At 41.0% G+C, this 14836-nt stretch overlaps 2 protein-coding genes across 3 annotated transcripts; one reads left to right on the forward strand and one right to left on the reverse strand.

Annotated features, from left to right (window-relative positions):
- Positions 1 to 1073: 1073 nt before the first annotated feature.
- LOC131466832 (histone PARylation factor 1) lies at positions 1074 to 6672 on the reverse strand. Its single transcript, XM_058640345.1, has 8 exons — positions 6538 to 6672; positions 4848 to 5013; positions 3799 to 3985; positions 3208 to 3306; positions 2594 to 2747; positions 2151 to 2238; positions 1583 to 1755; positions 1074 to 1398 (listed from the first exon to the last, which is right to left on the reverse strand). Exons 1-8 carry the CDS (start codon positions 6574 to 6576, stop codon positions 1264 to 1266), a joined length of 1041 nt encoding a protein of 346 aa, XP_058496328.1. The 5' UTR covers positions 6577 to 6672; the 3' UTR covers positions 1074 to 1263.
- ppp2r2ca (protein phosphatase 2, regulatory subunit B, gamma a) lies at positions 6173 to 14723 on the forward strand. Of its 2 annotated transcripts, XM_058640343.1 has the most exons (12): positions 6173 to 6275; positions 7295 to 7459; positions 7843 to 8255; positions 8924 to 9117; positions 9421 to 9518; positions 9667 to 9850; positions 10227 to 10339; positions 10538 to 10715; positions 11421 to 11585; positions 11746 to 11915; positions 12317 to 12408; positions 12746 to 14723. In XM_058640343.1, exons 4-12 carry the CDS (start codon positions 9054 to 9056, stop codon positions 13041 to 13043), a joined length of 1362 nt encoding a protein of 453 aa, XP_058496326.1. In that variant the 5' UTR covers positions 6173 to 6275; positions 7295 to 7459; positions 7843 to 8255; positions 8924 to 9053; the 3' UTR covers positions 13044 to 14723. The 2 variants fall into 2 exon arrangements, with proteins under 2 accessions (XP_058496326.1, XP_058496327.1); XM_058640344.1 differs by lacking the exons at positions 6173 to 6275; positions 7295 to 7459; positions 7843 to 8255 and adding an exon at positions 8266 to 8526.
- The last annotated feature ends 113 nt before the right edge of the window (positions 14724 to 14836 follow it).

Raw genomic sequence — 14836 nt, forward strand, 5'->3', positions numbered from 1 at the left:
CTCGGAGACATTTTAAAACCAGGCATGATCATGCAGAGCAGGGTAAACACGCACATTATTGATAGTTCGAGAAGATTCATAGTGAGGTTACAGTGAAGTCACATTGTCAAATCGTTTGTTGATTTTACCCCTTCTTTGGTGAAAGGTGAGAATATGGGGAAAACATTCGACAACATACAGGTGGCGAACTGAGGGCTGGTAAAAATCTGAGGAAAAACATTTAAAATGGTTTGTATCACCTTTTCTGACAATGAATATGTGTAGATGTGCCAATAATTCACTAAGCAATCATATATGCACTTCTACCCAATAATAAAAATAATAATAATAAATATTTCGTTTTAGCCAGTAGTGCTTCATCTTAACTGGCAGTACAGATGAAAAGACTATCAAATTTCTTTGGTGATCCACAGTAATTTCCTGAAGTAAAGCCAGATTACCAATAAAAGTCCAGTGATTATACAGACAGGTGCCCCCAAGACCAAAAAAGGGTTACTAAATGTTCAATGTTTGATATTTAACAAATTTGTGCTGATATTTAATTGCATCATTATGCAGTTATCTAGACATCAAGACCTTTTAAGATGAAGTTGCCACCTGCTGTGTTGATCAGATTGTGCATGCTCTAACAGAAAATGGGAGGTCTTAAAAGGTTAATGCTGCCATGGTTCTGTGCACTGCAAACTATTTTACATAAGGATCTGAATTGTCTTTTGCCAATTTTGTGTGCCAAGTTTCATGCATGGCATTCGATTTACACTAAATTAGGAACCATGTCAGAAGTTACCAGTTTAGAGCAAACAACTTACTTTTCAATTTGTAAAGGTCACACTCCCATCAGTGCTTTTTTCCTGGGAAACACTGTCCTGTTTCCACTGCATGGTATTATATTAAAACACATAACCTATATGCAGTAGTGACACTGACCAATGAGCAAAATAGAACTATCTCCTGCTGCTACACAGTCAATCTAAATAAAACAATGGAACTATTACGGTCTACACAACAACTGGTGCACAATATACTATTTGTGTGAACTCATTGTTGAAAGTCATTGAGATTCATTAGACATGTAAAAATATAAACATACTTTTATTAGGCATCTAAACTTTTACAAACAGAACATCATTGAACTGGTTCCAATCAATGACAGCAGCACCAAATCCACCAAGAAACATCAACAATGACAAACAACATAGGGAATAAACACATGGTGGGAAAAAGCTTATAAGAACAAGAATTGAAATGAACTTCCGAGTCTTTCTAGTGTGCAGAGAGTTGGTCCAGGTTGTCATGGCTACGGCTGGTGAGGTGGGCTTCCAAAACTTCTGCAAATAAATTTCTTTTCAGCAAGTTGTAGGCCAGGGGCAGGACTTTATTGATTGCCTTGTGAAGATACTGGGAGGGACAGGAAACCAGAGATTAATGAATATATTTATTTCAACTAAATTACTGCAAAATGATTCAATGATTTGTGCACAAGAAATGATATCTGGTTTCATTAAAAACCCAGATGATGAAATTTGCTCAGTGTCACAAAGTCAAATCTCCAATGTGAGTACAGAAGAATACAAGCACTTACACGGGATCCATAACAGAAGAGGTCTATTCCAAGCTCATAACCCATTCCATAGTCGCACTCATCGTTGGCAAATTGAACAAAGGTGATAATCTCTTGCAGAGGTCCAAAGGCTCTGATACGCTCCTCATCATTCTTTGCTTCAGCGATTGCCTTGCAGATCTTTTTGAGGTCAGCTAATTACAAAGGAGAGGGAAGAAAAATTAGCAAAATAAATAGTAATCACATGTATTAAAAAACATTAATGCAGAATATCAACATCCTTGATTTAGCACAGCAAAATTTAAAAAAAACACAACTTTGATGGTAAAACAAATTTTAAACTAAGCTGTAATTCAACAGGACAGATAAAAACATTCATAAAGTCACAAAGCATACAGTGAGATAAAGGTAAACTTTCACTACCCATTTTGTTATTCACACAATATAATATAAAAGGTATTACATTCACAAGCACACAGAACAATTAGTAGAAGGAACACCAAAGACAAAAGTAGTACGCACACCTTCATAATAGTATGTACTGTATTGTTAAACCAAGCTTTACTACTATAATACTGCAGTAGCTCACCGTCTGTTTCTGGCAGTTCTCTGTATCCTACATCATTCTTGTCTACAGGCACAACAATGCCAGCACCATGGAATGTCTTCGTGACCACCTGTGGTGTGATAACACATTACTTACTATTCCTTATCAACATGGCACCTTTTAGTGAAACATGACATCATTGTTTTCTCAAAATTGTGTTTTGCTTGTATACATGAAAGTGCAAGGGTGGCGAGAATTTTTCAGTCTTGGACCGTTTTTCTAAAATAGCATTCTATTGTTCCCAAAACAGCAGTTTCATTTGGATAAAAAGCCGACATGTATGGGCAATAAGTTGTACATACAGTTGTACACATCATTTAAAAGGTTTCAGTCCTACAAACAAAGCAACACAGTATTAAATTAAGAGAGTGAAGAATTACTTTCATAAATGACATGTAAATAAAAACATGTTTGCTCAGATCTACCTTCTTGTCCCTCTGTTTCATGCCTTTGGTCTTCTGCTCTAGAGACAAGTCCAGAGTCTCTGCCCGTTCTCTCAGCTTTGTCTCCAGACTTTCCAAAGCGTCTCCCCTTGCTTTCTTGCTGCCTCTCTCTTTCCTCTTTCTCAGCAGAAATAGGCTGAAAGGAGAGAACACGAAATGAAGTGGGTAAGATGAGTGAATAAAAACATGCTCCTCACATGTGAGAACGCAAACATACACAGAAGAATTTGTTGTCTGAGTTTTGAGAAACCCTCATATATTCACATGTAAACAATTCTTAGATTTTAACAGTGAAAATGCTAAAACAGATTCCTGGGATGTCGGTTTGCTTTTTGCTGCTAATGATAAATGTTAAGTGTAGTGCTTATTTATATGCATGTGTACTAAATACGATTTGGAAGTGAAAATAAACTGATTTTCAGTGACTAATCTGATAATGTATGAGACAATGTAAATATGCCTAATAAAATGCCTGGATAAAATATATACAGACACTAGTTCATTATATCAATTTCATGATGTTTGTCAACAAAGCAGCTGAAACTGTTCTAGAAAAGTATCTAAAATGTTCTGACGTCGTGAACAGTGGAACTCACAGGACAGCAGCAAACACATTGTCCCCCATCTGCGTAATGGTGCAGCCCTTCTTGGCTTCATTTTCCCCAACAAATGAAGGAAGAGAGTCTGGAGTGTCTCTGATGGATTTGGGGAAAGATACAATCCAATTTAATAACAATAATATTAGAACAATTCATAGTCATGTTTCCATATGAACCCCAGTAGGATTATTTTCTAACTGTTTATTATTTTATTTTAGTGCGCACACTTTTCCCTGTGACTGTGTGTATACAGTAGCCACTCAGAGCTTGCATTGTTCTGACAACAGTGTCATTTTTTGTAATAGTTAGTGCACAGTTGAGCATTTGTATACATGGTAAAAGTATGACACTGACTAAATATGGGTTCTCTTACATTGAGAACAACAGACACACAGATACACACAGAGTGTGTTATGTGCAATGAGTGCTGGCACATGTACTTCATATTCTTAACAGTGCACTTCTGTGAAATTAACTTGATTAACCTGGTTACTAAATTTCGGCCGTGACATAATAATGAGGGTTGCAAAGCTGCTCTAATGGAACAGATCAAACATTTTCACAAGCTGCAAGAGGCAAAAGCTTTACCTGTAATAGCCCATGTGATGTTCACTGTCCTCACTTCCAAGTAGTATGGTCTGAAACTCTGGTGGGTCATAAATGTACCTCCAGTGAAGATGAAAGTTAGGCTGAGGGTTCTGTGAGTTTTTGTGAGCTCCAGCAAGAATGTCAAAAGGACCAACCAGCTGTAAACCGAGTGCGTCTCTCAGTGCATCTTTACAGACAAAGAAAACATTACAACAAAATCAGCTGACGATGAAATCAAACATTCAAAAAGATTGATATTTTGGGGTTTCCTTAATGATCACAACATATAAATTATATTTATTTTAATTTGAATGACTGATAATTTGAGTGACTGTCCAGGGTGTACCCCGCCTGTCGCCCTATGTCAGCTGAAATTTGCACAGCACCCCTGCGACATAAATAAAGAGGATAAAGCTGTAGATAATAGAGTGATCATTATTGTACCTTGTGTTGGTTTATGCTTTCTGTTAGATCTTCATACTTTTATATATATATATACATATATATAAAAATATACTTGAAGACATAGGCTTATCAAACTTCAGGGGTTATTATCTTTCTGAAATTTGAATGACACATCACAACCACAAGTGGACAGTTTCCCTCTGTGAACACTCACAAATGTAGTTGAACTGTCTGACTGTTAGTGACACTAAAATTTTAAGATGTCAATCGTGGACTTGATCACTTGATGGAAGTGATTCCTTTTACTATAAATAGACTCAAGGATGATTGACTGTTACTAGCTTTAGTACCATATGCTTTGCCATGGGCTGATAGAACTCAAATACCAAATGTAGAGGCATCAGCTACAAAGCTACAAAGAAGAGTAGTTCTCAGCAGGTTTTCTCTGATGATGGGCTGGCCAGGAACTCTGTGTTCTTCACAATAATTAATTTGTGCATTCAGCCCACCCATCTAGACTTTTTGTTGCCTAGTATCAGTAAAGCTAGAGGCTCCTTCCTGCCTCCTGTGTGCTCAGAATAATTGATTAAATGACAGTATCAGTACTACTGTAACAAAATATGCTGTTAGTGTAAAAAGCATACCACGAGGGTTGTCAGGACAAAGCTCCTTGCAGAAATCCCAGAAGTGGTACAGATCATCTGGCATTTCAAGCTTGTACAGTCGTACCATCTCATCATGTTGCTCTGGCTTGAATTTTGATTCTTCAGTACAGGCCTTCTTTGACTTCCCAGTTTCTCCACCTGCGTCCTGCAGAAACATTCAGTAATCATTGCATTGTTCTCCAAGCTGGGTGCTTGGTAAACCAGACTACATTTAATGCCTTTGAACAACACTGCAATCAACTAGCTAGTGGTTTACACATCTACCTACTTTGAATGACAAGTAGTACATTAGCCGTTTGAATTTCTCTCCTCTAGGAAAGCGACACATGTTTATCAGAGCTGGGATCGAAAGACTTATGAGCAGTTTATTAACCCAAAGCTATAGTCATTGAGAACTCACCTTATACAACTTATAACTGCACAGTTTTGTATTTATCACTAGTGCCTATTTATTGTCTTAACCTGTACAGCGATTCCATTTCGCAGTGCTTATGATCGCCATACGATATGCGATACATGGTCCACGATACCAATAATGTCACGAGGCAACAATTTTCTATAATCTATGTATTGCAAAACAGTCATATAGCGATACGCCACAATATCTGTCTATCTGAAGATAACAAAACGTCTGTGAAAAGTTAAAAGTGCAGGATTTTTCTATTTATTCACAACATAGAGAACAAAGTGCATAAAGTCTATGTGTTGAATGTGGATGGAACATCTTTTAACGTAGCTTAATACACCGTAAACTCCCTCTTAACTACTGCCCAAGTTTCCCCTCATTCACTTGAGCAGGGCCACCGTGAGGATACACCATGTAGTGACGCCCAATGAGTGAAACTGGCATGGACTGTTTACTTCAGAGCGCCTTAATAATCAAAATATGCCTTTGCCTTTGCCTTGGCATATTGATTATTGTATTGCAATAGGAAGGACAACACCTGATATTCTGACCCACCCCTAGTGTATTATGGTAGTAACTGTATGTATGAGATCAGTATGCTTATGAAAGTTGCATGGTGGGGTTTTAAAAATAATACTTCGAGAACTACTGACAATTATGGCACGTGACCTTCAGTGTATGAATGACACAAAGAAAATAAAAGGAATATTATCTTTTCCCTAACAAATACAAAACACTTTACAACACTATACACAAAATCTGGACATTGTAATCACGATTCACGTTTCTTGTGTTGTAGTAGAACCTTAAGTACAGCTGTGCCCATGCTCTCTCTTCAGTACAAACAGAGACATGTTGCATTCTGGACACAAAATTGTTGGCTTTGATGGAATAAAGCCATGAGTCATATTAAGAAACCAACGGTTTCCCTGCAGCAGACCAGCGACCGCTGACTTAGGACCAGCTACAATAAATACACCACAGTGGTGCATGACTCAGCGGTACAGTAGTGTTATTATCTAAACCTCATGATAAAAAAACGGTGATGTGTGAAGGACGTAATATCACCACCAGGTCTGCGGCTTGCTGCTGCCATGTTGTCGTCTGTCTGCAACCGCTAACACAGCCTGCCAAAACTGCTCACAGCGTCCATAACTACAGCGGTTCTGTCGCCACTGAAGACAAACGCATCGCAGCGTTTTGTCTTTAAAACCCGTGTACTGAACGGATACTTCTGAGACACAACCGTGACGGTATAATTACCTGAGCAGATTTGGGTTTTCTTTTTGCGCGCCCTGTCATCTTTCTTCCTCTTGTCCCTTCGTCGTCTTCTACAGCACGTTACAATTTGCAGTCCTTGCGCCACGTCAAGGTGCAACACTGCCCCCCAGAGGACTGGAATGCTCAATGTCCAATAAGACCTCTCAGTAGGACGGAGGAAGACATGACAGCCAATTAAAGTAGCTGAGGATGCATTTAAAATGTCGTATAATAAAATGTTATGTTTAAACCATATTTAACCATAAATGTTACTGTTATATGTTGTGCAATTAGTGCTTGTTTATCAATTTCTTCAGGATGTATTACCTCCACCAGGGAAGTTGTTTTCACCAGTGTGGGTTTATCTTACGTACACATAAAAAGAAAATATTATTATTAGGCTATTTTTTACTAAATGTTTTATAGCATGTTTTAATACTTAATACTTATAATACCATACTTATCTGGTTGTATTTTATACAATGACAAAAAAAAATCTATTTCTATTGTATTCCTCAGACTACTTACAACTTAAGACAATTGTTTCAAAGTTAGCACACAAATGAAACCAATCCTAACCATTGTATTCAACTTAACTGCTCATAATATCCTGGTGAGAAAATAGTGTAAACTCACTGTTAGCTCTATTTGATAGAAAGCCAGCTCAACTAAATTTAACGAAAAAATTTGAACGAAAAAACCCAGAGAGTCTGACAATGGTTCGGACTCTTCTTTCTCTCGAATTCTGTCCCGGCGACAGGTCCAGGACCAGGACATGATGCACGTGGAGACACGCTAGTAGTCTCCATGAAGGACATTACCTCGCTCCACAAAAGCGACACTCACTTTGTTATTGCGCCTGATAAGTGGCACAGGAGAACATGGAGTCACGCGCCAATGAGATGGACAAGCAAACTGCGTCAAGGTAATCTGCTAATATTTCATTTGGAATTGGCAAAATGTTGCTGCAGGCCCTAACCCATGTGCATCAGATTATTGGTTAGCTTTATGTTTCCTGACTTTCACAGTGTGAATATACACTTAAAGAGAACTATATGGTTACTTTTGCACTTTTAAATTAACCTTTTCTCTGTCAGTCTGAGCCCAAGACCCCCACACATCATTAGTGTATGAGACAGAAATAAATGCATGTGGACATAAATAAATAATGAATTAATTAATAAATGAATGAAAATAGAAAATAAATATTGATTTCATTATTTTTGTACTATTCATTAATTTATTTTCTTCTTTATATATCTGTATATTTATTTATTAATTTGTCATTTTCTGTGTCTCCATATTCAGAGTGCTCCAGATGAATCCCACTGCCCTCTGTGTTGTAACTGCTCCCTCTGCTGGCCTCTCACTCTTAATCACCTGCAGTGGGTGGATCCACCAGTGATAGCTGTGCAGTGATTGGCTTCTCCAGGAGGAGGCTGCCATGATACACTGGATGCTGCACAGAATCATTTCCACATCATAAGCAGGCACTGGACCGCCATCCTCCTCACCATCCCTCTTGTCTTCTCTTCTCTTATCCTTTCCTCTCCTCCTCTTCTTATCACCCTTGCGCTCTCTTTTTCTCTTCCTCTTCCCCTCCATCCGACAGACACAAAGGCCTGCCTGAGCACACTGCAGCAGAGGACCTACACACACACACACCAGAGGAGATAGCAGCAGCAGCAGCAGCAGCAGCAGCAGCAGCTGCAGGCGGACTGGTAGGTGTGCTGAGGCCTGACACCCTCCCTCTTGCAGCACAGGCAAGGCATCGCATTCTCCTCTGAGCTCCGTCAAGGTCTACTATCTGAGAAATTAGTTTGTGTGTGTGTGTGTGTGTGTGTGTGTGTGTGTGTGTGGGAGAGAGACGGATAGACTGAGAGAGAGCAGGGACAAGGAAAGTAGGCAGAGAGGACTACCACACCCTGGGAGCTACGCTGAATGTTGCAGTGGATATTTCATACTCACGTGTCATGTTTTTCTTCGCCCTCTGTATGCACACTCATGGCTTAATGTGTGTGTGTTTGTTGTTTTACCTCCATTCTCTGCTCTGGGATGTGCTTCAGCATTGACTAGGCCTTGTGCGTCTGCACGTGTGTCTTTTATAATCTGTGTGTTGAATGTCTTACAAAGGTCACACCGTTTGGCATGCTGTGAGCATATATTGTGAGCCTCCCTATTGACAGCCCCCATTTTTTTTGCCTCTTCTTCATCACCAGCCTTACTGTCCACTTCACATCTAATCTCATCATCTCTCCTTTTAATATCCCCCCCCCCACGTCTCTTTTCCCCTCCTTGCTCCTTTTCATTTTCCTCAAACTCCTCTTTGTCCACCTTCTCCATTCTGTCTCCTCACGCCTCTTCTCCTTCTGGATGCCTGCTTTCCCAGGATGCCTTGTTCCAGGCCGCTTCGCTAGGCCCTAGCAGCATGGGCGGAGCCTGGGTGGGGAGAGAGAGCACTGATTGGACCCTTCCCCTCAGGACGGGCGCACTGGCGGGTCACCCTCCCTCAGCTTCAGATGGGCGAGGACGCTGAGAGCCCCAAAATCAACCACACCTTCCTGCGAGACTACGTCACTGAAGGTAGAAGAGGCGGCGCGTCGTCGCTGTGTCTGTGGTGTCAGATAACATGCTGCTATGACTGAAGGCATTCCCTTCAACTTCATGGATGCTTTAACCCTGTGTTGCTGTACAGAAGGAATGGATCATGACATTCATCACTCCGTATCTGTATTGAATCCTGACACAAATGTTTTATGTGTCCTTGTAATTAATAGTTTAAAGTCCATTGCAGCAATCGTATCAGGTGTTACTAAAACGTTTCTTCGTGATGATCCATGATTCTTTAAATTCTCCACCTCTCTTCTGCTCTCTCTCTCAACACAGCTGATGTCATCTCTACGGTGGAGTTTAACCAGACAGGGGACCTTCTGGCCACAGGGGACAAAGGTGGCCGAGTGGTCATCTTCCAGAGAGAGACTGAGGTCAGTTTAATACATAAAACTTGTAATAATTTGCCCTTTCATGCCGTCACACATTGCCCCGCCTTCATGCTATTTGCAAGTCTTTACAAATAGAGTTGTCTATTAAGAGCTGTGTTTTTTTTTATGCCCCACTATTGACCCTGGACAGTCTAAAGGTGAGTCCGAGGAGGTGGGGGAGACGGGGGACTCTGGGGAGTACAATGTCTACAGCACATTCCAGAGCCATGAGCCGGACTTTGATTACCTGAAGAGTCTGGAGATTGAAGAGAAAATAAACAAGATCAGATGGCTGCCTCAGCAGAACGCAGCACACTTCCTCCTCTCCACCAACGGTGAGTGTACAGTGACGCTAAAAGACGTTCATCCATCTTTCTCGCTTTCAGGATGTAGCACGCCTCGCGCACTTTGACCATAATGTGAACCTTTAGTACAACCGCACGTCTAGATCTCTACATTATGTCAGGCTGGTAACATCTTTTACTGTGAAATATTGTCAAGCCAGTCAAAGGATTGTGGGTACATAAGTGAAACCGCCCTGCTAGTGTAAAACCCACATATATTTTTTTTAGCTTTTATCTTCCTGTCATTAAATCTTAGTGTTTATATATTGAATAAAAATGTGTTTCCTTGACGTGAAATTTCTGTCAAAAAGAAGAAAAGCAATAAATCATGATTTGTCCTCTTCCCCGCTCACTGGTGATGTGACAGATAAGACCGTTAAACTGTGGAAGGTGAGTGAGAGAGACAAGCGACCGGAGGGATACAACCTGAAAGATGAGGAGGGACGGCTCAAGGACGTCTCTACCATCACCTCTCTGCAGGTACATACTGTCCTCGGACAAAAAACAAACTCTCACACACAAGCAAAGCTGCAGGTTTATCTCATCTTGACCCTTTTTTGTTCCACACACCAACATTTGGTCACACTCTCTCCTTCTTTCGGTCATCCCATTTCTTAACTTCCTTCCTCCCTTCCTTCCTTCCTCCCTTCCTTAACCCTTTGCATTCCTTTATCTAAGGTGCCAGTGCTGAAACCTACAGATCTCATGGTAGAGGTTCGTCCCAGGCGAGTGTTTTCCAATGGACACACCTACCATGTCAACTCTATCTCAGTCAACAGTGATGGTGAGACGTACCTGTCCGCTGACGACCTCCGCATCAATATGTGGCATCTGGGCATCACAGACCGTAGCTTCAGTATCCTTCATCACAGGGATTCGTCCTCTTTGTCTCCCGCTTTCGTTTAAACTCTTCATTTAGACTCTATAGCTCTGCTATGGGATTTGCACTGCAGTAAAAGTACAAAGTTGATTAATGCAACATTTTTGCTTCTCTGATATAAATTTCAAATGATTCTGAAACAAAAGCTGGAATAGATGAGTGGAGAAGGTGGATATGTGTGTGTCACATTGATTCCATTAAGTTGAATTTATTTATTGAGTTGAGTTCACATTACTATTAATGACTTGTCATTAAAGGATAACTGCATAACTAGAACTCTGAATAGCAAGGCCATACATTTAAGTTCGTACCCAACACATGCCACTCCACCTCTTGAAATATACATCAGCCGAAGTACAGTATTCCTCACATTCCTGTTCGTCTGATGTTATCTCTGATCTATAGTTAATGCAAACAGCACATGGCTATGTTTGGATTTGTGCACTTGGTGATTTCCCCATTCAAACGGAAGCTGACCTAGAAAATCATAGCGGCATCTATGGGAGAAGAGTTTAAATAATTCACCAAAGCAGTACACTTTCATCTAAACCACACAGGACTACCACAAATAGAACAGAGAGGAGCGCAGTGTGCAAAAAAGGTTGGTTGGGTTGCACTTTTGGTAGTGACTACGCTCCAAAATCAGTGTGTCGTCTGTTTCTTGACGGAATCTTCTCTCAGATATTGTGGACATCAAACCAGCCAACATGGAGGATCTGACGGAGGTGATCACAGCAGCAGAGTTCCACCCACATCACTGCCACTTGTTTGTGTACAGTAGCAGCAAGGGCACCCTGCGCCTCTGTGACATGAGAGACTCTGCACTTTGCGACAAACATACCAAATGTGAGCACCATCGTAGAGATTAGGGACCAGCAGCTTTAGGGCACATGCTGTCTGTAAAAACTGTTGAATTAAAGATTTCACTACCATGCCAGAGATAATGTTTTAATAATTACTGTGATATACCCGACTCCTCTGTCTTTACCCCCCCCCCCCCCCCCAGTATTTGAGGAACCTGAGGATCCAGGGAGCCGGTCCTTCTTCTCAGAGATCATTTCTTCTGTGTCGGATGTCAAGTTCAGCCACAACGGACGCTACCTGCTGACCAGAGACTACCTCACTGCCAAGGTATGGGACCTGAACATGGAAAAAGGCCCCGTGGAAACGTACCAGGTGAAAATACCACATATTTTACTTGTCCACTTGTGTTTGTCACATATTCTGTTAGTGTTGCTGATTGAATTATTATTATTTACACACTCAAAAGAGTCTGTGCATAGTAGTGTTTTTTTTCTCACATTGCCCCTGACTTGTGTTTGTCATGTGTTGCTTTGAACTCGTTAAGTTTAGTGGAGAAATAATCATATGCTGAAGTTCTGAAGTTCATACAAGTACATTTTTCAATGTAGAACTTGTCGATGTAGGTTCTGGTTATAATAAAACAAGCACAGCTCATTATTGCCTCAATTCATTGATTTTTGTTTTCACAAAGTCACGTCAAAATTCAAAATACAACTCTCAAGCACAATGTGACAACATTAATGATTCCTGTTGACTCTTTACATCCTCCCCAGGTCCATGAATACCTGAGGAGTAAGCTGTGTTCCCTCTATGAAAATGACTGCATCTTTGACAAGTTTGAATGTGTTTGGAACAGCTCAGACAGGTAAGTGTCAGTTTGAGAGAGGGAGACGGGGGAGGGGAGGGGAGGACGGATGAAGTCAAGTAAAATTAAGTACATTTGAAAGTAGGGGGCTGGGTGAGGCGGTGTAATCCTGCTTACACTGGCTTTCTAAATGCTCTTCCTCTATCAGTATACGACATTTAAATCAATGGCACAGACGGGCTTTGCTGACATCAGATCAATCCATCAACGTAGTACAGTAGTTGATCTGTTCTTGTGCACCCGTCCTCCCTCCTCTCTGCTTTCATTCTCTTCCATGAGCCCGTCGATAATTATTCAGTTGCTCCTCTCAAAATGACTCCTGCTCTGCTCTCCTCAGTGTGATCATGACAGGGGCGTACAACAGCTTCTTCCGGATGTTCGACAGGGACACAGGTCGAGGCGTTACCCTGGAGGCGTGGCGGGAAAGCAGCAAACCTCGGGCCGTGCTGCGGACCCGGCGTGTCTACACTGGTGGTAAGCGTCGCCGCGGAGACGTTGGCGTTGATAGTCTGGATTTCACGAAGAAAATCCTGCACATGGCGTGGCACCCGTCTGAGAATATCATCGCCATAGCAGCCACCAACAACCTGTACATCTTCCAGGATCGCGTCAGCCCTGAGGCGCAGGCACAGTGACCGGAGTGACATGAGTATGTTCATTGGCAGACATCGCATCAGATTTCTCACAGAAGTATACACAGTGACTCAGATACGTATATTTGGATGGCTCGGTGAAGGCGTGAGGAGTAGACAGCCTTTATGGGAAGATGCAGCTGTCCGAGCCCAGCTGTTTCACAATGTACTGAGATGCAACATTGTTAAAAAGATAAGTTATGAAATGACATAGACAATGTAAATTAATTGAATCCATAAAGTGAATCATCTTTTTTTAAATACTGAGATGGACCGAGGTCCCCAGTATCTGTCAGGACATGTTTTTGTTCCCAGTCTGCTACAAATTTTTGAAGATGTTTCTCAAACTACCCCACTGTAGGGGCAGTAAGAGAGGTGCAGGGACACCTCTCCATCTCCGGTGACTGTGACTGCTGGTGACCACACAGTGTTGGACTCTTTGCTGATGTTGTTGGACAAAGAATGATATAAGTTATGCTTAGTAGCAACAAAGACTGAGTGATGCTTAATAACACGAAGGCCTTGTGATGGTGTGACTAGCATTTTTTCACCATTGTGGAAGAGTAGATGTGGTTTCACTGTAAAGCTCTTCACGACGACACCCTGAGTCTTTTTTCCTTTTCTAATGAATGACAGCAGCAGTTAAACCTCTCCCTTCGAGCAGTGCTCTTGGAGATTGCACGCATTCATTTTCCCTTGCCCTGTTTCCTTGTTCACTTTGCAATAATAGCACTAACAACAACACAGTTACAGCAGTATTCCTGATTTAAATCATGAGCTCTTCTTCTACAGGTTACGTACATGTATACACTCTTTTTACTGTTAGCTGTAAATATTCTGTTTTTTTAAGGCAGTACCAGTGTTTGCTCCCTGAGAGCTAATGGGTAAAAAGGATGCATTTTGTATTGTACACTGCAAACAATCTAAAGATCTATGTCAAAGGGAGGAACATTGTGGGATTACTCTACTTAAGGTTCAGACTCGATGTTTGTGTTGTAGCAGTACTTACGTAGGTATTGCTGGCAATAGAGAGGAACAAATCAACATTTATTGTTTTGTTGTGTAAGCTATATTAAGCCTGTGATGGGTTTTGATTGTTGTATCAAGGTCTCAAATTATTTCCCATGTTTTCGTGCTGAGCCCTCTCACGTATGCTCAAACTGATTGGTAATGAATTAAAAAATGAACTTTATTTCTTAAAATAATATTATATAATATATATTAATTTAACATGAGCGGCACGCTCATTTTGGGAGCACACCTTGTAAGGCCTCTTACAATCATGTGAACGCGGGAATCCAAGCACATGTACAAGGTTCCTGATGCAACTAATCAAAGTTTCGACGACTGAGCTTGTGTCCTGTGTGTTAGAAGGTCAGGTGGTTTCAACCGTGCAATAGCTAATGATGTACATCGCTAAAAATGTATTTACCATTAAAAACAATAATATTATGTGTTATCATACCGTATACCTCACTGTGCCACACGTGCGACATTGAAAGCCCCAGGCTGCACATCAGTAACGTGATGTCTTTGTTGGACTTATGTATGTGACCTGGTCAAGATTTGATTGTTTACAGTGAAGTGCATTGTTTTCAAGTGACCTTGGCCCTGATGGGATTGTTGTAAGTGATCTGGATGTGTACTTTAGCAAGTGGAGAATACGAATCAGTGCGTGGGGTATAGAGAGTGTCAAGTTTTGTTGCACATTATTCCAAATTCTTCCGTCTTATAAATTAACAGCAGTCCACAAAACCCAACAATTTCTGCTTCATAACTCATTTCTCGTCACATTT

The sequence above is a fragment of the Solea solea genome, chromosome 10, assembly GCF_958295425.1.
Source record: "Solea solea chromosome 10, fSolSol10.1, whole genome shotgun sequence".
NCBI classification, from domain to species: domain Eukaryota; kingdom Metazoa; phylum Chordata; class Actinopteri; order Pleuronectiformes; family Soleidae; genus Solea; species Solea solea.

Excerpts from the sequence above, each read along its gene's own strand:
- LOC131466832 (XM_058640345.1), bottom strand. The coding sequence starts at position 6,576 with ATGACAGGGCGCGCAAAAAGAAAACCCAAATCTGCTCAG. Across the intron at positions 5,014-6,537 it reads GAAAACCCAAATCTGCTCAG|GACGCAGGTGGAGAAACTGG; the intron begins GTAATTATACCG and ends ATGTTTCTGCAG. Across the intron at positions 3,307-3,798 it reads CATCACATGGGCTATTACAG|AGACACTCCAGACTCTCTTC; the intron begins GTAAAGCTTTTG and ends CAAATCCATCAG.
- ppp2r2ca (XM_058640343.1), top strand. The coding sequence starts at position 9,054 with ATGGGCGAGGACGCTGAGAGCCCCAAAATCAACCACACCTTCCTGCGA. Across the intron at positions 11,916-12,316 it reads GCCCCGTGGAAACGTACCAG|GTCCATGAATACCTGAGGAG; the intron begins GTGAAAATACCA and ends CATCCTCCCCAG. Across the intron at positions 12,409-12,745 it reads GTTTGGAACAGCTCAGACAG|TGTGATCATGACAGGGGCGT; the intron begins GTAAGTGTCAGT and ends TGCTCTCCTCAG.